At 47.0% G+C, this 25,281-nt stretch overlaps 2 protein-coding genes across 3 annotated transcripts in view; both read right to left on the bottom strand.

Moving 5' to 3' along the window:
• SOD2 (superoxide dismutase 2) overlaps nt 1-25,281 on the bottom strand; it is a 144,210-nt gene that overhangs the window by 92,350 nt on the left and 26,579 nt on the right. The window lies entirely within an intron of this gene.
• Nucleotides 17,199-19,439, bottom strand: LOC137570850 (uncharacterized). Its single transcript, XM_068279556.1, has 2 exons — nt 19,218-19,439; nt 17,199-18,933 (listed from the first exon to the last, which is right to left on the bottom strand). The coding sequence occupies exons 1-2, from the start codon at nt 19,397-19,399 to the stop codon at nt 17,877-17,879; spliced, it is 1,239 nt and encodes a 412-aa protein (XP_068135657.1). The 5' UTR covers nt 19,400-19,439; the 3' UTR covers nt 17,199-17,876.

Genomic DNA, 25,281 nt, shown 5'->3' with positions numbered 1-25,281 from the left:
TTTTTGCAGCCTAGGTGCGCTAGGGGCCCAACGTCCTATTCACAGGTCATTTTGAGGCATTTGTTTTCTAGACTACTCCTCACGGTTTAGGGCCCCTAAAATGCCAGGGCAGTATAGGAACCCCACAAGTGACCCCATTTTAGAAAGAAGACACCCCAAGGTATTCCGTTAGTGGTATGGTGAGTTCATAGAAGATTTTATTTTTTGTCACAAGTTAGTGAAAAATGACACTTTGTGAAAAAAAACAATAAAAATCCAATTTCCACTAACTTTTGACAAAAAATAAAATCTTCTATGAACTCATTATACACCTAACAGAATACCTTGGGGTGTCTTCTTTCTAAAATGGGGTCACTTGTGGGGTTCCTATACTGCCCTGGCATTTTACGGGCCCAAAACTGTGAGTAGTCTGGAAACCAAATTTCTCAAAATGACTGATCAGGGGTATAAGCATCTGCAAATTTTGATGACAGGTGGTCTATGAGGCGGCAAATTTTGTGGAACCGGTCATAAGCAGGGTGGCCTCTTAGATGACAGGATGTTTTGGGCCTGATCTGATGGATAGGAGTGCTAGGGGGGTGACAGGAGGTGATTGATGGGTGTCTCAGGGGGCGGTTAGAGGGGAAAATAGATGCAATCAATGCACTGGGGAGGTGATCGGAAGGGGGTCTGAGGGGGATCTGAGGGTTTGGCCGAGTGATCAGGAGCCCACACGGGGCAAATTAGGGCCTGATCTGATGGGTAGGTGTGCTAGGGGGTGACAGGAGGTGATTGATGGGTGTCTCAAGGTGTGATTAGAGGGGGAAAATAGATGCAAGCAATGCACTAGCGAGGTGATCAGGGCTGGGGTCTGAGGACGTTCTAAGGTGTGGGCGGGTGATTGGGTGCCCGCAAGGGGCAGATTAGGGTCTAATCTGATGGGTAACCGTGACAGGTGGTGATAGGGGGTGATTGATGGGTAATTAGTGGGTGTTTAGAGGAGAGAAGAGATGTAAACACTGTACTTGGGAGGTGATCTGATGTCGGATCTGCGGGCGATCTATTGGTGTGGGTGGGTGATCAGATTGCCCGCAAGGGGCAAGTTAGGGGCTGATTGATGGGTGGCAGTGACAGGGGGTGATTGATGGGTGGCAGTGACAGGGGGTGATTGATAGGTGATTGACAGATGATCAGTGGGTTATTACAGGGAATAACAGATGTAAATATTGCACTGGCGAATTGATAAGGGGGGGTCTGAGGGCAATCTGAATGTGTGGGCGGGTGATTGGGTGCCCGCAAGGGGCAGATTAGGGTCTAATCTGATGGATAACAGTGACAGGTGGTGATAGGGGGTGATTGATGGGTAATTAGTGGGTGTTTAGAGGAGAGAATAGATGTAAACAATGGATTTGGGAGGTGATCTGATGTCGGATCTGCGGGCGATCTATTGGTGTGGGTGGGTGATCAGATTGCCCGCAAGGGGCAGGTTAGGGGCTGATTGATGGGTGGCAGTGACAGGGGGTGATTGATGGGTGGCAGTGACAGGGGGTGATTGACAGGTGATCAGTGGGTTATAACAGGGAATAACAGATGTAAATATTGCACTGGCGAATTGATAAAGGGGGGTCTGAGGGCAATCTGAGCGTGTGGGCGGGTGATTGGGTGCCCGCAAGGGGTAGATTAGGGTCTAATCTGATGGGTAACAGTGACAGGTGGTGATAGGGGGTGATTGATGGGTGATTGATGGGTAATTAGTGGGTGTTTAGAGGAGAGAAGAGATGTAAACACTGCACTTGGGAGGTGATCTGATGTCGGATCTGCGGGCGATCTATTGGTGTGGGTGGGTGATCAGATTGCCCGCAAGGGGCAGGTTAGGGGCTGATTGATGGGTAGCAGTGACAGGGGGTGATTGACGGGTGATTGACGGGTGATTGACAGGTGATTGACAGGTGATCAGGGGGGATAGATGCATACAGTACACGGGGGGGGGGGGTGATCAGGAGGGGGCAGTGGGCAGGGGGGGGATAAAAAAAAAATAGCGTTGACAGATAGTGACAGGGAGTGATTGATGGGTGATTAGGGGGGTGACTGGGTGCAAACAGTGGTCTGGGGGGTGGGCAGGGGGGGGTCTGAGGGGTGCTGTGGGCGATCAGGGGGCAGGGGGGGGAAAATCAGTGTGCTTTGGTGCAGACTAGGGTGGCTGCAGCCTGCCCTGGTGGTCCCTCGGACACTGGGACCACCAGGGCAGGAGGCAGCCAGTATAATAGGCTTTGTATACATTACAAAGCCTATTATACTATGTACATGCGGCGATCCGGGTGCTAGTAACCCGCCGGCGCTTCCGAACGGCCGGCGGGTTACTACGAGCGGTGGGCGGAGCCAGTCCCCGGCGGCTGATCGCGTCACGAATGACGCGATCGCCGCATAGCCACTCCCGCAGCCGCCCCCGCCGATGGGCGTATTGCGGTCGTTTGGGCCCAGTCTTTGCCGCCGCCCATCGGCTGGGGGCGGTCCTCAAGTGGTTAAAGGAGTACTATCGATTGAAACGACTTTTTTTTTTTACTACTCCATATTAGTGTACACATTACCACTAGTGCTAGGGGCACTTTATTTATTCACCCAGGTCTCTCTCTCACTATCCCTGCTTAAAAATTCATTTCTCACACAGCTCATAGTAGTTTGGGTCACCCTGAGCTGCTTGGTTACTCTGTCACACAGCTCACAAATATATTTCACTGTGTCACTCACAGCATGCAGCAGGCATGAGGAGAAATAGGCTGATCTGAGGTGGTAACAGGTAACTAAATGAGCTGGAATATTGCTGGAATATAACTAGCTATACTAGGAGTCTGTGTTTACACTCAGACTGGCTGCCTGCTTGAGGCATTCACTCCAGGCTGCATCCACTTTACAAGCTGCTGAGAGGGGCAGACCACTGTCTACAATTAGCATTATTAGTATCTTTATCAGTAAAGAGAAGCAAAGATAATAAACACACATTGCTAGAATCTTTAACCCCTTACCACCATATCAACAAGATTCTTTCAGCAAGGTGATAATTAAACTATAAACTGAGGAGTTGATAGCATCTCCCCTTTGCAGAGACATGGTCTAGCCCTCTGGGAGCTCAGTATTAGATACATTTTGTATCCAACACTGACGCCAAAACTGACGGAGGATTTTACAGCTGAGAGGAACAGCTGTGTGAGGAATCAAATTACTCCTAGTACTTGCCCTAATGTGTGCTACAACATACAGCATTTAAAAATAAATGCATACATCGATAGTATTCCTTTAACCCCCTTGGCGGTATGAAAAATACCGCCAGGGGGCAGCGCAGCAGTTTTTTTTAAATTATTTTTGTTTTAAATCATGTAGCGAGCCGAGGGCTCGCTACATGATAGCCGCTGCTCAGCGGCATCCCCCCAGCCCCGCCGATCGCCTCCGGCGATAGGCGATCAGGAAATCCCGTTCAAAGAACGGGATTTCCTGGAGGGCTTCCCCCGTCGCCATGGCGACGGGGCGGAGTCATTGGGAGACCCGATCCACCCCTCGGCGCTGCCTAACACTGATTGGCCAGGCAGTGCTCGGGGTCTGGGGGGGGGGGGGCGAGCGCCGCACCGGATAGCGGCGATCGGGCGCGCGGCGGCGGCGATCGGGGTGCTGGCGCAGCTAGCAAAGTGCTAGCTGCGTCCAGCAAAAAAAAAAATTAAGCAAATCGGCCCAGCAGGGCCTGAGCGGCACCCTCCGGCGGCTTACCCCGTGTCACACACGGGGTTACCGCTAAGGAGGTTAAGGTCTCAGGTCAATTCCAAGGAAGGTGTGCAGTGTTCAGCCATGTGTGATACCAGGGAAGATCCAATCCAGCTTAAATCTTTGCCATCCCAAGTAATCCAGGTGTTCTGAAAGGTTATAGGTGCTAGAATATACAAGCTTTTGGGGGAAGAAAGGAACTATACAAATACTATTAGGGAAAATGGGAGAAAGACCTGGGCAGAGATATAGCAACGGGGGAATGGGACAAAATAATTAAGATGACACATGGAGCCTCAATGTCGACTAGGATTCAGGAATCCGGCAATAAGGTAATTATGAGATGGTACTATACCCCAAACAGGTTATACAGAGCATATGGGGCAGATTCCCATTGTTGGAGGTGCATAGAGGAAGAGGGTAATCTGCTACATGTGTTCTGGTCTTGCAGAGTATTAAGACCTTTCTGGATTGCGGTGGCACAATATCTGTGGAGAATAGCAGATATACCGGTTTTTGATGACCCAGGGGTCTACTTATTACATTCTAATGACATAAGGAAGTATAGGGGTTCACTGGGTATGCATATGATAAATGCGGCCAGAATCCTAATAGCGAAGAATTGGAAAACTCAGTTAGTGCCCTCCATAAGGGAATGGTTTAATGAAATAGATCAGACTCAGAGAATGGAAGAATTATCTAATATAATATATGGGAGAGATGACCAGAGATGGGATAGATGGTCAGAATTTAAAAAAACGGAAGAATATAAGGGGATGGAATTATGAACGTCAAAGCCATGGACAGCTGGGGGGAGAGCTATAAAAGAAGATAAGAATTAAGAAGAACCGGGATTAAGCTAGCTAGCCTGCGAAAGAGTAATATGAAGGAGGGAGGAGGAGGAATGCCAGGGGTGAATCCTTCTTTTAGTCTTACACTAGGGGGAGCTCGTCTTACCTAAGGGGAGGAATCCTGGGTAGTCATGGGGGTATCTTTGTGTGGTTTCCCTCCCGGGGGGTATCCACTTCCATGGACATAGGGAAGAACAACCAGACCGTACTCATATATGAATAAGATCCGATGTAAGATAAATAATTAGAGATATAGTAAAGATATAATCTGACATTTAGGAAGAGAAGAATAAGGGAGGGGATGTTGGGAGCAGGAGAGAGAGGCCAGGTCTGGGATTGATGGGGTGGAGGGAGGAGGAATATATAAGGCATATCATGAACGGGGAAGGGAATTAAAGGTATACACAAGAGGGAAGATATGAGGTGGACGGTATATCCCTGATATGATATTTATGTATGTACACACACTGTACTCTACACTTATTTATTGTTAACCTGTTTATTAGTGAAAATATTTATATAAATAAGAATCTATAAAAAAATAAATAACTGCAAAGTGGGGTGTGCGTAATTATTTGCCCCCCCCCCCCAATTATTCAAACCACCTTTTGCTGCAATTACAGCTGCCAGTCTTTTAGGGTATGTCTCTACCAGCTTTGCACATCTAGAGACTGAAATCCTTGCCCATTCTTCTTTGCAAAACAGCTCCAGCTCAGTCAGATTAGATGGACAGCATTTGTGAACAGCAGTTTTCAGATCTTGCCACAGATTCTCGATTGGATTTAGATCTGGACTTTGATTGGGCCATTCTAACACATAGATATGTTTTGTTTTAAACCATTCCATTGTTGCCCTGGCTTTATGTTTAGGGTCGTTGTACTGCTGGAAGGTGAACCTCCGCCCCAGTCTTAAGTCTTTTGCAGTCTTCAAGAGGTTTTCTTCCAAGTTTGCCCTGTGTTTGGCTCCATCCATCTTCCCATCAACTCTGACCAGCTTCCCTGTCCCTGCTGAAGAGATGCACCCCCCGAGCATGATGCTACCACCACCATATTTGACAGTGGGGATGGTGTGTTCAGAGTTATGTGCAGTGTTAGTTTTCCTCCACACATATCGTTTTGCATTTTGGCCAAAAAGTTCCATTTTGGTCTCATCTGACCAGAGCACCTTCTTCTACATGGTTGCTGTGTCCCCCACATGGCTTGTGGCAAACTGCAAACGGGACTTCTTATGCTTTCTGTTAACAATGCCTTTCTTCTTGCCACTATTCCATAAAGGCCAACTTTGTACAGTGCATGACAAATAGTTGTCCTATGGACAGAGTCTCCCACCTGAGCTGTAGATCTCTGCAGCTCGTCCAGAGTCACCATGGGCCTCTTGACTGCATTTCTGATCAGCGCTCTCCTTGTTCGGCCTGTGAGTTTAGGTGGATGGCCTTGTCTTGGTAGGTTTAAAGTTGTGCCATACTCCTTCCATTTCTGAATGATCGCTTGAACAGTGCTCTATGGGATGTTCAAGGCTTTGGAAATCCTTTTGTAGCCTGAGCCTGCTTTAAATTTCTCAATAACTTGATCCCTGACCTGTCTTGTGTGTTCTTTGGACTTCACGGTGTTGTTGCTCCCAATGTTCTCTTAGACAACCTCTGAGGCCCTCACAGAGCAGCTGTATTTGTACTGACATTAGATTACACACAGGTGCACTCTATTTAGTCATTAGCACTCATCAGGCAATGTCTATAGGCAACTGACTGCACTCAGATCAAAGGGGGCCGAATAATTATGCACACCCCACTTTGCAGTTATTTATTTGTAAAAAATGTTTGGAATCATGTATGATTTTCGTTCCACTTCTCACATGTACACCACTTTGTGTTGGTCTTTCATGTGGAATTCCAATAAAATTGATTTATGTTTGTGGCAGTAATATGACAAAATGTGGAAAACTTCAAAGGGGCCGAATACTTTTGCAACCCACTGTAGGTAGCCAGCTATACATCCGCCCAGTATAGGTTGCCAGGCATAGGTGTCCCAGTATAGGTATCCAGTATAATTGCCCCCAGTGTTTAGAGTCAATTAAACACATTTGTTCAGTAGAAAAATACATGTTTATAATGTACGAGTCCTGAAAGAGTGACAAATGTGGAAAAAAGAGGGACAGCGGGACAGGGCTCCAAAAGAGGGACTGTCTCTAAATGAGAGACAGTTGGGAGCTATGTGAAAGTGTCCCCACATTCATATTTGCTCAGGTCCTCTTTACATAAGCCGTCCCTGTTAACAGTGCAGCCTTAAAAGAATATTCACATCTTTCTAAACTAGCTACTGTATCCTGCAAAGTGATATGTTATGAGATAATAGTGTAATCACATCTCCCCTCACACTCAGCAGCGGAAAGTGCGCTCGGCAGCAGGTCACCTCCTCATGCTGCTGTGCGGCTGTGAGAGGACGGGGGTGTGTCAGTGTGTAACATGGAGGCAGGTTCTCAGTCATTTCCTCCTCCGCCGCCATTTTGTGTCGGGCACCACAGAGAAACAGAGAAGCATGCTGGGCTTTGCCTGGCGCTGATACTGAGAAAGTTTCAGAACATTCTGAGGAAAGGGCTGCCAGTTAGGCAGTTCGAAAGTGCCCTGATGTTACCACAGGGGTCCTACCCCTAATGTTTGGTATCAGGCTGCTGGGTAAATCGAGACAGACCTGAAAATGTTAGTAAATCTGCCCTGACCTGTACGGTTCTGTGAGATAGAGCCCATATATGGTTAGATATGATTTTTGGTCCCCAGGGGAAGGACTCATCTCATGTTCTAAGGGTGTGTGCGGTTCCCGCCCTCACTCCCTCGTACTGGATCAGGGGTATAAGAATGGCAGAGGACCCAAAATCAATGTCCTCCATTTTGAAACATCATCCGGATTAGATCCTTGCCAGCTTGAGGACATGCTGGCATCTGGCTTGTTTGGACTTTGCTACTGAACTGAACTGAACTGAAACCAAGAACTTTATGAGTTTTCCCAGAAGGACATATTTCCACAAACTCTAAGTATTTTCCCCCTTTTATTTTCATACTGGCTATTAATGTTTCTATAATTGTTGATTTTCATGATTTTCTGTATATATTATTTATATTGCGTTTTAATAAACAACGCTAACGTCATTTGTTTATTCAGCTACCCTGCTATTCAGCTGCACAAACTGAACCCTGACTTCTGAAGAGTCGCTACTATTGTTGCTAGCTAGACAGAATAGAGTGTGTTTAACCGTTTGTTTTTTTTGAAGGTCTAGACTCAGCCAGTCAGTGGGTGCCTCTGTCCCATGATAACAGAGGTGGTGGCAGTTATACCCTGAAATAGTGTGTAATTTGTAATTACTGTAACTCACAGGCTCCCTTCTAGTCGGTCTGCTGCCAAAATTCCAGCGGTTTCTGCGCACCGATTGCGACCACAGCTTGCATGGTCTGTGTGCTGAAACTGATTGGAAGGCATTGAGCGGTCCGGCCACTAGGGGCCCTGTGACAGTGGTGGCAGCGGTGGGATCTGTGTTGTGCTGAAAACATCTAAGATAGCAGTATCAAATTAGCCCTATCGAGAAACGAACTAATTCGTTGGTAGTAGCTGAATGCAATACATTTTTTATATATACAGAGAGACTGTGTAGCCAGTACCCCTCCCCAAAAGTTTTATTTTATTTGGCATGGAAATGTCTGGGAACTACAAGCTCATGTGCTTAGCAGACCTGCAAAATCTTTGTGAAGCGAGAGGCATTGACATCCGCCACAAGAAACAACAGGACCTGATAACGGACTTGTACAGATGGGATAGCCAGCAACTGCAGGTGCTGGATGTGTCCACTGAGGAGGACACCGGCCCATCTAACTCCAGACGGGGGGAACCAGAGACTGAAGATCCTGAGCGTACAGAGGTTGAGCATCCTGCGGGCAATGCGGCAACAGTTACGCAGAAGGCTGTCAGTGTGGACCCCGATCTCAGAGTTTTCCGCGTACTCGCCTGGAACCGGCCAGTACTGGAATGTCCATTTGTGCTGATCCTCTAATGCAGCAGGCATTACAGAAGCTGTCTATAGGGAGAGATTTCTGCGCTCTGTACAGTACCCTGAGATGCATGACACAGTTCAACAATTATCCAATTCCAGCATATGCAACCAAAGGATTATCCTCCGTGTTCTGTAGTCACAGTCCTCAGAAAGGAGATAAAAACAAATATAGGCGTAATAGTGTAGTATCCTCTCATTTTTATGCACCTCCACCTTTGTGATTGTGAACACCCGCATATAAATTAATGCTAAGCGCTCGACAGATAGTTGTGCTGCTCAATCACAAACAGCATATAGGGCATATCAGGTATCACCCACTCTGGGCCTCCTAGTTATCAGTCATCAGTTCCTCAAGTAAAAAATAATAACAGCAGACCATAGTGCAGTATAATTAATGTAATTCAATTCCTCCACTGTCAGCTCAACGTGATCACAACACTCCACTATAACCAGAAAGTGTCGCCCCACTTGTGCAGCATAAGCCCATAGCCAGTGAGTGTCAATCACAGATTACACCATCAGTGTGAGCCCACACCTGTATCACACGGTTGCACTCACCAGAAACAAATGCTGCTCAATCACAAAAAGCCATAAACGTTTTGGGTACAGTAAAGGATCCTCCTTGATCAATATGCCTTCTGCTCATGTTCCTTAGTAAAATTCGCATGTAACAAGTAAATCCAGCGTCCTGGATCAGCTTAAAATCGTGCCTCCGTGTGCTGTCCCTGGCTCCGCCCAACGCGGTTCGTCATGAAGACTCATCAGGGGCTTGCGATTGGACAATTGGTGTCAGCAAGTAACAGAATTAACAGAATTCTGATTATTAGGTGATCTGCAATATCACCTATAATGCAGATATAAACCTAATTATATGGTGATCTGCAGAATCACCAATAATACTGGTATATCAGAAGCTGATGTGTCAACAATAGCAGTGTTCTCCCCAGGGCTCTTTAAGTGGGCGGGCCGCCCGGCTGGTTTGAGATCCCGCCCGCCTACCTTGCTACAGCTGATGTCACGCTGGCAGAGCGGTCCATTGCCTGCTATAATCAGTGCTCAGCTCTCGCTAATACATTCATTGTAGTGCAGGAGCGCTCATCTGCCTGTGTGACCTCCTGCTTGTACAGTGATTGGCTGGGCGGGTTGTAAGGGGCAGGGCTGGTTAACGGTCTGTCACCGCCATAACTGAAAGCCTCTTCTATGCCTCGCTTTGCTGGTTGCCTGTGTCTGGTAGCTTGCAGGCAGCTCAGCTAGCAGAGGCAGCCGCCAGGTACAACTACAGAGTGCAGGGAAACTAGTCCTGTCATAGTTACTTGAGGGCGGCTGGGAGAGAACCTGAAGCTGCACTCTCTCCCTCCTCCACCTAGCGATCGTATCCACACAGAGTCTCTCCTGTGCCCTGGCAGCATGAATCTGATTCTTCAGCTCTAGATACTGTACACGGTGACGGCAAGGAGTTCTGACGCCCCGCCCCCTCTGTTTCCTGGCTGCTTCTCTGCAACACGAGATCCTCTGAAGCATGCCACACTGATGCCGGGAAAAGTTCAAAGCACTGCACATGAGTGGATAATCATCCTTCCTCTGGTGTGAGTGAGAAATCTTCTAATCTTCACTTCTTATCTGATATCATGCATAGTCTGCTTAGTACACCGAGCTTTCAAGATAGGGGACCTGTGAAAACAAACAATGGCTGCAATGTGGATTAGCTGACTTGCTGGGGATGGAGGCTGCTGCTGTCTGTCTCATCTGCCTGCTTGGTTGCCCATAAGATGTGATACATTACTTGATTTTTAGCAACTGGCCGATTCAATCACAGTGATTCAATCTGCCAGAGATCAGTTGTGAAAAGTTTCCTAGGGCAGTAAAAATTACAAATCCGGCCCTGGCTGTAATAGCTGGACAAAGTATGTTAAAAGTTGCTGCTGCTGCAAAAATAGTAAAAATGGAACATAGATCCAGTGTTGAACGTATGTGCAAGTGCCTTGAAAAGACAGTGTGTGGGGGTGATTCTTGCAGCGTTCACATGCATGTTATTTCATATGGATGTTATTTGCTGCTGGGGTAGAGGGGTATTGCAGATAATTTACTATGATACTGACTCCTGTTTACTATATGCAATACCGCTTGACCCCAGCAGCAAATCACAACCATATGATAAACAAAAATCACCCCCTCTATGAAATGCAACACCCCTGTATGAAATGTGAAATTATCCCCCCCCCCCCCCATATTTAATGTAATAATCACCCCAGTATGAATAGCAACTATAACACCCATATTCTGTGTTCTCTCCAGGCTCTTTTAGACTGGTGCATCATCTAACTAGTTTTGGTGAGCAACCGGCTGTCATCAGCTCGCCTCCTCATCCTCTTCTTATGCTGTAGGTAGAGTTGCACTGGTCCAGCATTCCCACTTCGCACTCCACCCGGCTACTTTTTCATGCCACCCGGCTGGAAAAAAATCCTGGGGAGAACACTGAATAGCAATATGTGACAGGAAGGTTGAGTACTTGGTGCAACAGTAGTACTGATAGGTTAGCTATGCCACACCAGAGGAGCTGGTGGGCACTACCAAACCCCTCACCAGAGACTAGGGCCTATGAATCTCTGGAGTGCTTTCAACCCCACGGGTTGTGGCCACTCCAGAACCAGAGGTAGAAATTATATACCCCAAAAACGGAACTTCAGACACCTCAAAAAGACATTTTTCTAACTTAGCATACAGGGAATGCTGCCTAAGTTTTTTCAAAACAAACTTTACATGTTCCCTATGTTTTGTCAGGTTAGGTGAGAAGATCAGTATATCATCCAAATATACCAGAACAAACTTCCACTGGACTTCTCTGAACACCTCAGTGATCAACTCTTGGAAAGCGGCAGGGGCGTTACACAACCCGAAGGGCATGACAAGGTACTCGTAGTGCCCGTCGGGTGTGTTAAACGCCGTCTTCCATTCGTCACCCTCCCTTATGCGTACCAGGTTGTATGCCCCTCTCAGATCGAGTTTAGAGAAGATACTAGCGTTAGTCACCTGGGAGAATAAATCATCAATCAGAAGGAGTGGGTAACAATTTTTTACGGTAATCTTGTTCAATACATGGCCGAAGGCCACCATCCTTTTTCTTAACAAAAAAGAACCCTGCTCCGGCCGGAGACCTAGGACGGATAAAGCCTTTGGCCAGGTTTTCCTTAATGTAATCCTGCATAGCAAGTTTTTCAGGACCAGAAAGGTTATACAAGTGACCTCTAGGGGGCATGCAACCTGACCGTAACTCAATGGGACAGTCAAAACGTCGATGTGGGAGAAGTTTGTCGGCAGACTTGGGGCAGAACACATGTGCAAATTCTGCATATTGCCTAGGCACCCCCTCCACCTGAACCTTGGTGGCGCAAACAGCAACTTTCTCCATACAATGATGATGACAAAAGGAGGACCAGCTTAGCAACTGGCCAGAACTCCAGTCAATCTGAGGAGAATGCTTTTGCAACCACGGCATCCCAAGGATCACAGTGGAGGTCGCCATTTGAAGCACAAAAAACTGTAATTTTTCTTTATGTAATACCCCTACATGACACAGCAGTACAGGGGTCTGAGAAAGAGGCTGTTTACACTGCAGAGGAGAATCATCCACAGCTGTCACCAAGATCTGTCTGTTTAATGGGATTAGGGAAATTCCCAATTTCTTAACGAAGTCATAGTCTATGAAATTGGCTGCAGAGCCTGAATCCAGGAATGCCTGAGTGAACCGAACTTGACCCTCCCAAGTGATAGAACAGGGGAGGAGTAAGCGATTATCTGTTAGAAGTAATGCTGGCTCGCCTAGGGTACTACCTCTAACTACACCTAGGCGGCAGCGTTTTCCGACTTCTTAGGGCAGTTCTGTAGTACATGACCCTTTTCTGCACAGTATAGACAGAGTCTCTCTGACCGTCTGCGGTTTTTCTCTACCTCCGACAGTTTGGAATGTCCGATTTGCATTGGTTCATCCGGAGGAGGAGAAAGTGACGTATAGACTTTAACACTAGATCTCACAGGGTACCTCCCACGAGTCTGCCTCTGATAACGAATGCCGCGATCAATCTTCACCGCCAATGCAATCACTTCATCGACAGTTTTAGGCTCAGGATGAGCCAACATCACATCAGAGACCGGGTCAGACAATCCCGTTAAAAAACAATTCAATAAAGCGAACTGTCCCCATCTAGCTGACACAGCCCACCTTCTAAATTCTGCGGCATAAGTTTCTACCGTATTACGCCCCTGTCTGAGGGACTTTAGCTTCCTTTCAGCAGTGACTGCGATATCTGGATCGTCATATATTATAGCCATAGACTTAAAAAACTCCTGGACAGAAGATAGTGCCTATTGATCACTAGGAAGACTGTATGCCCATGTCTGTGAATACCCTGATTATAAGGTTTTAATAAGGGTCACCCTCTGACTTTCTGTTCCTGATGAAGTAGGTCTCATCTCAAAGTAAGAGAGACAACGATTTCTGAAATTTTGAAAGTCAGATTTGTGCCCTGAAAACTTTACAGGGAGAGGCCTTTTTAGATCAACAGCAGGAGGGGACTGCACTGGTGTGGTTGCTGGCTGGAGAGCTTGCACTACTCCAGACAGCTGGGTGATCTGTGTCTGTTGGGTCAGCATGGTTAAATTGTTCACCACTGTGGTCAAGGCCCCAACTTGGCTGCACAGTGCATCCATAGACATTTTGATCTGCTGTTCTGTAACGATTGGTGTCAGCAAGTAACAGAATTCTGATTATTAGGTGATCTGCAGTTTCACCTATAATGCAGATATATACCTGATTATATGGTGATCTGCAGAATCACCAATAATACCGGTATATCAGAAGCTGATGTGTCAACAATAGCAATATGTGACAGGAAGGTTGAGTGCTTGGTGCAACAGTAGTACTGATAGGTTAGCTATGCCACACCAGAGGAGCTGGTGGGCACTAACAGTACCAAACCCCTCACCAGAGTCTAGGGCCCTCTGGTGAGAGTAGAGTGGTCAGACTTAAATGAGTAGGCAACAGACTGGCAGATACGGTACAAAGTCAGAAGGCAAAGGCAAGAAGGTTATAACAGGCAGAGTCAGCAACAAGATCAGATGGGCAGAAGTACAGAATCACTGAGAGTAAGAATAGTCAGAGCAAGCAAGAGTCATACACAAATAATACAATATTCAATTATGATTATGGCTATCAAAGAATCCTATCACTGTGTGAAATCCCCGGTTTCCTCCCGGATCAAAGCACACCGGATCTATCTAAGGGTCTGAGCGCTAACACGGAGTATTCGCAACAGCAGACAAGTTGCAAGTGATTCAGCCAGGCTTTTGAAGCAGAGGAGACCATCCTGGCACGCCCCCTCTCATCAACCAATGAGGAGCGGCGAGCGTCTCCTCTGACGTCAGCTGACCAGCCGACGCGCCTCCTCCCGCATAAAGGTCGCGTCTATGCGCGCGCGCACGCGACATTGCAACCCTATGTGCTGCTGACAAATCCGTCCTCGGCGTGCTAGACGCCCGAGGACCGGACAGATCACTAGGCAAGGAGATGAAGGCAGCTGCGGTGGTATCACTGTTCACCGCAGCTGTCTCTTCAGTGTTTGTTACACCTAAAATACATAAAAGTCTTGAATAACCTCCAGGGAGGCCTATTATTAGTGGCATAGGGTCACTCAGCTAAAGAATAGGGGAATACATTGACTGTTATTTACAGTCGATTGTGAAAAGTTTACCGTATTTGATACATGATACAAAACATCTTTTACAGGTGGTTGAAGGGTTAGAGCAGGGGTAGGGAACCTATGGCTCGGGAGCCAGATGTGGCTCTTTTGATGGCTACATATGGCTCACAGACAAATCAGTAGGGGTTGAATCACTAAGCTACACTGCTCAAGCAGCGCAAGTAAAATGTTTAAAGTAGGCACACTACTGCTGTAGCATGCACTACTAACTTACTTGCGTCTCCCCCCCCCCCCCCCCCCCCCAAACTAACGGCTGCTCCAATTGTCCCACCCTGGACCCTGTCAGGTCCAGTGACTTTGTAGGATGAGATTTCTGCACTTTGATTGGCCCAATAGGCTGCCTAGCACTTGACAGTCAGCCTATTGGGCCAAAGTGCATGGATCTCGTCCTGCAAAGCGAATCAACCCCCAAGTCAGCTAGCTAATTGTACGAGCTGTTAGTCAGTATTTCTACTGTATGGCTCTCTGGTAAATTGCTGATATTGCTAAAATCCAAGTGAAGACGTGTCTGACACTGCCCCTGCCTGGAGGATCTACTGTATGCACATCACAATGGCAACAGGGACAGCCCTCTGCTGTGCATGCGCATTGTCCCAGTTTGAAACATGTTGTATGGCTCTCACGGAATTACATTTTAAAATATGTCGCATTTATGGCTCTCTCAGCCAAAAAGGTTCCTGACCCCTGGGTTAGAGGTTGGAGATGATGCGATATTAACAATGGCAGATGTCACATCTCTATATACTATTATTCCTCATGATGAGGCAATCAGGGCAGTCAGAGAGGCATTAGTTGAGAAAAATCTACTTAGATTGGATCAAATAGAATTTATTTTAGAACTTTTATACTTCTGTCTCACAAAGAACTATTTCTGGTACGGGGGAGACTTCTATTTACAAACGCTAGGATGCGCCATGGGTGCGAAATTCGCTCCCAGCGTAACAAATATTTTTATGGACAAATGGGAGAAGGCTGTCTTACAAGATGTAAAAAGTAAAGAAGTAATGCTGTGGAGACGTTATATAGATGACCTCTTGGTAATATGGTGGGGGACGCAAGACCATTTAACAAATTATATTGCGTGGCTTAATGATAATGAAAGTGGCATCAGACTTACAGCTAGAAGTGACCACAGAGAGGTGGATTACCTCGATCTGGTTATCTTCAAAGTAGGGGGATACTTGGGAACTAAGACCTTTTTCAAGAAGACAGACAGGAATGGTTTCATTCCTAAGGAGAATTGCCACCATCCCTTATGGCTAAAAAATATTCCTAAGGGGCAGTTCACCCGGATGAGGAGAAATTGCTCTAGAATTAATGACTACAGACAGCAGTGCGACATCCTAGCAGGAAGATTTATGGAAAAAGGGTTCAATGAGGAGACCATTCGGAACTAAATTGAACAGGTTGAACGTGTAGACAGAAATGGGTTGATACACACTGTTACAGATAAGCAAGAGGCAGTGAATAAATATGACTTTGCCTTTTTTTACTGCTTTTAATTAAAAATATAGAGAAATTGAGGAAGTGTTTAGTAAAAATTGGAATGTATTGCTGAGTGCCCCTACAAGGAGTGCAGAATTATTAGGCAAGTTGTATTTTTGAGGAATAATTTTATTATTGAACAATAACCATCTTCTCAATGAACCCAAAAAACTCATTAATATCAAAGCTGAATATTTTTGAAAGTAGTTTTTAGTTTGTTTTTAGTTTTAGCTTTTTTAGGGGGATATCTGTGTGTGCAGGTGACTATTACTGTGCATAATTATTAGGCAACTAAGGCCCCATTCACATTTGCGTTTTGGCAAGTAAACGGACCGGATCCTGATCGGATCCGTACGGGTCCTATCCGGATCCGATCCGTTTGTATGCGTATTTCATCCGGCGTGAACGCGGCTGCCATGCGGATCCGTTGATTTAAAGAGATAACACACTATATAAATTCCAGGGGTGTGGGAGGTCAGCAGAAGCGCTGGTATCATTGTTGGAGAGAGCCTGAGGAGTGCAGATCCTCCCTTGTCTACAGAGACTGCAGTTGGGACCATGGATCCAGTGGTTGTGTACTCATTTTACCTGGGAATTGTCTCTTTTTTGATTTTCACCTACTATTATGTGGGGAGAAGGCGTGCTCCTCTCAGGAGATGGTGGGTGCATCCGCTACTAGCCAGGAGACAGAGGAAGGGAGAGTTCCAGACCCTCTACCGGGACCTGAGACGACACCCAGAGAAGTTCTACAGCTATACCCGGATGTCCATACCCCTGTAAGTATCCAGACCTTCCATCCCTACCCCACAACACCTTACCCCTGTATACCAAAACAACCCACCCTCACACCCCTGTATACCAAAACAACCCACCCTCACACCTCTGTATACCAAAACAACCCACCCTCACACCCCTGTATACCAAAACAACCCACCCTCACACCCCTGTATACCAAAACAACCCACCCTCACCCCCACACCCCTGTATACCTAGCTAAACACACCAGCCCCAACCTCCACAAAACCCCTAAACACACCTCCCCCATCCTCCACCCAACACCTTGTCCCACAGCAAACTTTACAGCTTCTTCCTTTCCATCTCCTGTCAGGTTTGATACCCTCTTGGAGATTGTGAAGGATGACCTCAGGAAGAAGGATACCACGTTCAGGAGAGCAGTCACACCACAAGAACAACTACTGATCACACTGAGGTATGTAAAAACAATTGTTTTATTGAAAAAAAAAAAAAACTTTCCAACATGGAAGACAAAATATATATAACATTTGACATTTGCAGTATTGTGACCCAGGTATAGTGTCTTTTGGGGACACCAGGCCCTAAAGTTAAGTACTTTAAAAACCTAACCACTTGCACGCGGTCCTCTGAACCTTGGATGAAGGAGACAGAGCCGGAAAAGGCTTGCCTCTTCCCTGTCCAGGTCTCCTTCGTCCAAGGTTCCAAGGGTCACATGCAAGGGTGAGGAACAACTAGAGGGTAAGGAACAACAAACAGCAGAGAGTGCAGCACATAGCTTGTGCAGAGGTGAAGGGCATAGCTGCCCTGAAGGCACTCTTGTGACCAAGGTGTAGTGTCTTTTGGGGACACCAAGCCCTAAAGTTAAGTACATTAAAAACCAACCACTTGCACGCGGTCCTCTGAACCTTGGATGAAGGAGACAGGGCCGGAAAAGGCTTGCCTCTTCCCTGTCCAGGTCTCCTTCGTCCAAGGTTCCAAGGGTCACGTGCAAGAACAACCAACGGCAGAGGTGCAGGACATAGCTTGTGCAAAGGTGCAAGGCATAGCTGCCAAAGGTGTCTTTTGGGGACACCAGGCCCTACGGTTGAAGGACGTTGAAAACCTAACTACTTGGACATGGTCATCGGAACCCCTCTGAACCTTGTTCGATTGAGACGGGGCAGGGAAAAGGTTTGGATAAAGATCTGTGCTAGTCTCCTTCCTCCAAAGTTCAGAGGGATTCAGAGGACCATGTCAAGGAACAAGAGTTATAATTTGTTCAAATGTCAGGGTCTACAGCAGTGGAGAAAATGGGAGGTGGTGTCTGTAACTCGTGACTGTCTTGGGTGCTGGCCGTGGAGGTGCTGGACCCTGACAGCAGCGGTGTGTATTGACTTCCTCGGAAGCCAGTGTACGACTGGGATGAAGATTGCCAGTGGGGCACCAATGCAGGTTGAGAATGTCTAAAGGTTGGCGGTAGGATCAATGGCGTCTCCATGTGTTGTTTTATAGCATCGAGTACACTGGAATGGCATGCCATCATGTTGTTGCTTGGCACCTTTTCAAAGAACGGTAGGAGAGACATGGCTGTGTGGAATGCCGGGTGAGCCTGCAGTTTCAATAGTTCACTACTGTGCTGATGCATCTGCTGCATCATCTGCTGCAGCTGTGCCACCGCTTGGTGATGTTCTACACGCAGCTGGTCAAACTGTGCACTGTACACCTCGTGCATCATTTTTATTTCTTCCCGGTGCTCCTCGTGCCTCATTTTTATTTCCTCACGGTAGTGATCGTGCACTGATTGTAATTCAGTTTGCAGTGAATGAATGTGACTCTTGTACTGTTCTATTAAGTGACCCCTGTCCCCATCCTGCATCTGCCTGGTAATGAGTGCCTTGTGGCTCTGCAGGATGCCGAGAAGTCCGGAGACAGCACCGGACATCTCGGCTTCCGTCTCCCTTCTTGTTGGAGGGTGGACAGGGGCCACTCGACGCCTCCCGGTGGGGGTAGCCTCTTCACCCCGGCCTCTGCTTTGCATAGGGGTTGACCTGCGTGGCGGTTGCTCCTGCCTTTCCTCTGCCATTTGTTGTTCTGGTTCTGTTGTCGGAGCTGGAGGAGATTCATCAGTAGGAGCTGGGGCACTCAATCCTGCCACCTCATCTTCCATGTCTTCTTCCACATAGAGGTCAGTCGGGTCCCTTTCTTCTGCATGTAATGACTGCCTCCTCCTCCTCTCTGGAATATAATTGGCATCCATAGTCTCGTCATCAAAGTCCTCGCTGGTGTCCGCTGCCTCTGCCTCTTCATGTTCTTGTGCCTCAAAATTGTCTTGAGTCCTGTCGATAATAAAAAATATATTGTTTTTCGAAACATCACATACAATATGGCCTAAATTCACTGAGCTTTGTCATACATTTAACAAACACTTTTTCAACCTACATTATTTTAATTAGCAAACGTTTGAGAAAGTGTTCGATAAATATTTGATACAACTGTGTGAATTGAGGCACGTTTTGTCAATACATAATCAAAGTCATGCTAGTTGTCAAAGTCATGGTAGTTGTCTGTCAACGTCATATACAATGCCTTCTCAGTTCATGTTCACAATAGTGGTACTTACTCTCGAGGTTCCACGCTTGCATTTAGGAACGTAAGTTGTTGTGCAAATTGGTAATCCTTTCTTTTGGAGGACCCACTGCCACTTCTTTCTTCCTCTGCTTTGCGCCGAAGAAATTTGACATAGGCGTCACGGATACTGCGCCATCTTAACTTGTACTTTTCACCTACAAAGACATAAAACATTGATTGTGATTATTTCTCTTGTAGGTACATCTCAACTGGACAAACATATACATCGCTACACGTCACATTTCGGATTGGGAAGAGCACGGTGGCAGGCATCGTGGTGAGGACCTCAAAGATCATTTGGCGAAGACTGAGGTCCACATACATTCCAGTGCCAGACACCCAGAAATGGCAGGAGATCGCCCAGCGCTTCTGGACCCAGTGCAAGTTTCCGAATTGTGTTGGTGCGCTGGACAGCAAACACATCCGGATCCAGAAACCCGTGGGGAGTGGAAGCCATTACTTCAGCATTGTGCTGATGGCAGAGGCGGATGCGGACTACAACTTTGTCTACGTGGATGTGGGGTCATACGGAAGTTCAAATGACTCTGGAATCTTCCAGCGTACGGCCCTTTACAAGCGTATGGAGCAAGGCACACTGCATCTCCCTGGTGACAGACCATGGCCTGGGACAAGGGCACCGGCCTACCCCTATGTGTTTGTGGGGGACGAGGCCTTCGCCTTGTCCAACCATGTGATGTGGCCGTACCCAGACAGGGGCCTTGATGCCAGGCAGCTCCACTTTAACGCTCGGTTGAGCCGAGCACGGAGAATGGTGGAATGCACATTTGGGATCCTGGTGTCAAAGTGGAGGGTGTTCCACACGCCAATGCTGTTAAAGCCGGCCAACGCAGTCGACGTGGTGAAGGCAGCGTGCATCCTCCACAACAGGAGGAAAATGACACTCCGGAACCCCCAAATGTGCTTCCACTACTGGCGTTGAGGAGGTATGCCACCAGGCCAAGGGCAGTGTCCCTCCGCAACAGGGACCTACTGAAAGACTATTTCCATACCACGCCTGGACGACCCTGAGTAATTTTTTTTTAATGTACTTTATTTAGTTATTACATTGTTATATTTGTTCTTTTTATAAGTTTTTAATGTAATATTTTTAAATTTTTTTAACATGTGCAATAAAAATTTGTTTTTCATTTTTCAATGGACCACCGGAATGTTTTTTTGCGATCAGGAGCATGCGTGTCTAGGCCACAGGATAGCACTTGCGGCCCAGGCACGCATGCTACAAGGGTGTGCCAGGGCCACAGTTGGCAGGGCACAGGTGGGTAGGCCACAAGTGGGTGGGACACAGGTGGGTAGGCCACAAGTGGGTGGGACACAGGTGGGTAGGCCACGACACAGATGGGTAGGCCAAAAGTGGGTGGGACACAGGTGGGTAGGCCACAAGTGGGTGGGACACAGGTGGGTAGGCCACGTGACAGGTGGGTAGGCCACGTGACAGGTGGGTAGGCCACGTAACAGGTGGGATACAGGTGGCAGGGCAACAGGTGGGTAGGCCACAGCACAGGTGGATAGGCCACAGCACAGGTGGGTAGGCCACAGCACAGGTGGGTAGGCCACAGCACAGGTGGGTAGGCCACGTGACAGGTGGGATACAGGTAGCAGGGCAACAGGCGGGTAGGCCACAGCACAGGTGGGTAGGCCACAGCACAGGTGGGTAGGCCACAGCACAGGTGGGTAGGCCACAGCACAGATGGGTAGGCCACAGCACAGGTGGGTAGGCCACAGCACAGGTGGGTAGGCCACGTGACAGGTGGGATACAGGTGGCAGGGCAACAGGTGGGTAGGCCACAGCACAGGTGGGTAGGCCACAGCACAGGTGGGTAGGCCACAGCACAGGTGGGTAGGCCACAGCACAGGTGGGTAGGCCACGTGACAGGTGGGATACAGGTGGCAGGGCAACAGGTGGGTAGGCCACAGCACAGGTGGGTAGGCCACGTGACAGGTGGGTAGGCCACAAGTGGGTGGGACACAGGTGGGTAGGCCACGTGACAGGTGGGTAGGCCACGTGACAGGTGGGTAGGCCACGTGACAGGTGGGATACAGGTGGCAGGGCAACAGGTGGGTGGGTGACACATCAATAGCAAATGTGAAAAACATAAAAATCAAACAAAACACATATGAAAAGACAAAAGCCCCCCAAAAGAAAACTTGTAGTCGACATACCCTCTGCCGGGTCAGGTTGTCAAAACCCTCCACGTACAGTTTTGCAATCTTCATCCACATCTTTCGGCAAATCCGCACATTGCTGTGGTCCTTGTCACCCTTGTCCCACAGGGCAGGTATCACCTGCACCTGTAGAATCAGGTCTTCAGCTGTGAAGGGCCTCACCTCCAACTCAGACATACTGTCAAACAGCTCCAGCCGAAAATCACTGCTGCTCCACTCCAGAAATGCTGTGCCCATGTGTGCACATCCAAAATGGCCCCCAGTACCATAGAGAATGCATAGGAAGTGGGGGTAGAACATCCTGTTTTTATACCCAGTGTGTTCTGTGTTTCCGTTTGCCATTGGCTTCAATTTCCGGATGCTGCAGTCAGGCTTCAATCAGGCTCCGTTCCGGGTGCGTTGGCCGGAGATCCGGAGCCAAAAAATAGCACATGTTGGAAAAGAGTCCGGATTCCGGATCCGATCCGGATTCCGGATCCGATCCGGATCCGATGCGTACGGAACGGACGTGTGTGAACGTCTGCATAGACTTAACATTGCTATGCGGAACGTACGTTCCGTTTGTACAGTATGCGGTCCGGATCCGATCTGGAAAATCCTGATAGCGAACGCTAATGTGAACCAGGCCTTAACCAAAAACAAATATATACCCATTTCAATTATTTATTTTTACCAGTGAAACCAATATAACATCTCAACATTCACAAATATACATTTCTGACATTCAAAAACAAAACAAAAACAAATCAGTGACCAATATAGCCACCTTACTTTGCAAGGACACTCAAAGGCCTGCCATCCATGGATTCTGTCACTGTTTTGATCTGTTCACCATCAACATTGCGTGCAGCAGCAACCACAGCCTCCCAGACACTGTTCAGAGAGGTGTACTGCTTTCCCTCCTTGTAAATCTCACATTTTATGATGGACCAAAGGTTCTCAATGGGGTTCAGATCAGGTGAAAAAGGAGGCCATGTCATTAGTTTTTCTTCTTTTATACCCTTTCTTGCCATCCACGCTGTGGAGTACTTGGACGCGTATGATGGAGCATTGTCCTGCATGAAAATCATGTTTTTCTTGAAGGATGCAGACTTCTTCCTGTACCACTGCTTGAAGAAGGTGTCTTCCAGAAACTGGCAGTAGGACTGGGAGTTGAGCTTGACTCCATCCTCAACCCGAAAAGGCCCCACAAGCTCATCTTTGATGATACCAGCCCAAACCAGTACTCCACCTCCACCTTGCTGGCGTCTGAGTCGGACTGGAGCTCTCTGCCCTTTACCAATCCAGCCACGGGCCCATCCATATGGCCCACCAAGACTCACTCTTATTTCATCAGTCCATAAAACCTTATAAAAATCTTGAGATATTTCTTGGCCCAGTCTTTTCAGCTTGTGTGTCTTGTTCAGTGGTGGTCGTCTTTCAGCCTTTCTTACCTTGGCCATGTCTCTGAGTATTGCACACCTTGTGCTTTTGGGCACTCCAGTGATGTTGCAGCTCTGAAATATGGCCAAACTGGTGGCAAGTGGCATCTTGGCAGCTGCAGGCTTGACTTTTCTCAGTTCATGGGCAGTTATTTTGCGCCTTGGTTTTTCCACACGCTTCTTGCGACCCTGTTGACTATTTTCAATGAAACGCTTGATTGTTCGATGATCACGCTTCAGAAGCTTTGCAATTTTAAGAGTGCTGCATCCCTCTGCAAGATATCTCACTATTTTTGACTTTTCTGAGCCTGTCAAGTCCTTCTTTTGACCCATTTTGCCAAAGGAAAGGAAGTTGCCTAATAATTATGCACACCTGATATAGGGTGTTGATGTCATTAGACCATACCCCTTCTCATTACAGAGATGCACATCACCTAACATGCTAAATTGGTAGTAGGCTTTCGAGCCTATACAGCTTGGAGTAATACAACATGCATAAAGAGGATGATGTGGTCAAAATACTCATTTGCCTAATAATTCTGCACTCCCTGTATACTAGGAAGAGCAATTCCTCCAAACCCCAAAATTATATATAGACGTTCAAAATATTTGTACAGGAGCCTTGTCAAGACCTATATAGAAGGCCCTGAGGAGAATAAGGGCCTGGAATTATTAGGACAACATGGTTTTTTCCCGTGCAAAGGTTGTAATGTATGCATCATTGCTAATGCGCAAAGGTGCTGTGAGGTTGTATCAACACAAACGGGTAGAAGCCATCGTATACGTGAATGCATAACATGTGCATTCTTCAGTACATAGGCCGCACGAAAAGAGCTCTCAAAGCCAGAATTAATGAGCACGTACAAAATATAAAAAAGGGTATCCCAATCATAGTGTATCTAAACATTTTGCGGAACGACATGGGTGTGACCCTCGACAGATGTTTTTTTGTGGAGTGCAGAAATTGATTGGCAGTTGGAGAGGTTGTAATAAGATCAGGGAGATATCGAAATTGGAAACAAAATGGATCTATGAAATGAAAACTCTGTCCCCTCGAGGTATGAATGTCTAGATAGAACTGTTTCTTGGTGAATGACTAAGGTGTTAGGCATTTCCCCAAAAATTTTATTTCTAGAAGTAGTATTGTCATGTATGGAGCGTAGTGATAATTGGATGGTATGTATCACTATACATCACGATATTAGTGTTACAATATACTGATATCTACAATCGGTAGTGGGTGTGAACATTCACATATTTATGAGAGATGTGACCACTTTATTGTGGAATTATAAATAATATGGTATTATGTAATTTAAACAGATAATGAGTGGTATTATGCACTACACACACAATTAGTTGATTAGTGGCATCATGCACATAATAGATAATTATTGAACTAATAGCACTTTAAATATTGTTCATATGCATAGGGGGTATTTTTAATACTTGAATAGTTGCAGTAATTTTTATATTAGTGGCCATTGATATTAGGTACATTATCACTTTAGATGGTGTGCTAATGGATGCATAATTCTGGAGAATTAAATAGGAGATATATATTTGGGTAGCAGGGTAGTATTTCTATATATGGAGGGGTTTATTGTTTTTTATTATTCATTATTATTTTTTTTATTATTCATTATTGTTTTTTGTAATACATTGTAATCTGCAGTATATTCCTTGAGTGGATACTGTGAGTGTGCAGCGCTATGGGAGACCAGTAAGGCTTGTGCAAATTGGTTAGCTGGGGGTTGTCCACAATTTCCGTATTTATTATGCGCTCCCGAGGACGGAATTTCCCCACTGTGGGCGGATGTGACGTCACTGGTGACTTTGGGTAATGTAGTTCACACTGGGGCGGATGTGACGTCGGTGGCGACTCTGGGTAATGTAGTTTATACTGGGGGGAGGAAGGGAGGCAAGCCGGTTATGCCCGGAGCGGTGACGCACATAGAGGGAGTGGACTGCTGGGTATTTAGCCTCATGTGTGCCGTCTGTAACAAACACGGAAGAGACAGCTGCAGTGAACAGCGATACCACCGCAGCTGCCTTCATCTCCTTGCCTAGTGATCTGTCCAGTCTTCGGGCGTCTAGCACGCGAGGACGGATTTGTCAGCAGCACATAGGGTTGCAATGTCGCGTGCGTGCGCGCATAGACGCGACCTTTATGCGGGGAGGAGGCGCGTCAGCTGACCGGCTGATGTCAGAGGAGACGCTCGCCGCTCCTCATTGGTTGATGAGAGGGGGCGTGCCGGGAGGGTCTCCTCTGCTTCAAAAGCCTGGCTGAATCACTCGCAACTTGTCTGCTGTTGCGGATACTCTGTGTTAGCGCTCAGACCCTTAAATAGATCCGGTGTGCTTTGATCCAGGAGGAAACCGGGGATTTCACACAGTGATAGGATTCTTTGATAGCCATAATTATAATTGAATATTGTATTATTTGTGTAT

Source organism: Hyperolius riggenbachi, chromosome 4 (genome assembly GCF_040937935.1).
Source record: "Hyperolius riggenbachi isolate aHypRig1 chromosome 4, aHypRig1.pri, whole genome shotgun sequence".
Lineage (NCBI taxonomy): Eukaryota > Metazoa > Chordata > Amphibia > Anura > Hyperoliidae > Hyperolius > Hyperolius riggenbachi.
The sequence above is the reverse complement of the archived record's forward strand: the minus strand, read 5'-3'. Positions and strand labels throughout refer to the sequence as shown.

Bases quoted from the DNA above. Each gene is read 5' to 3' on its own strand.
- LOC137570850 (XM_068279556.1), bottom strand. From the start codon at position 19,399: ATGTTTTATGTCTTTGTAGGTGAAAAGTACAAGTTAAGATGGCGCAGT. The intron at 18,934-19,217 runs GTAAGTACCACT...TATTATCGACAG, and splicing joins GCAAGCGTGGAACCTCGAGA to GACTCAAGACAATTTTGAGG.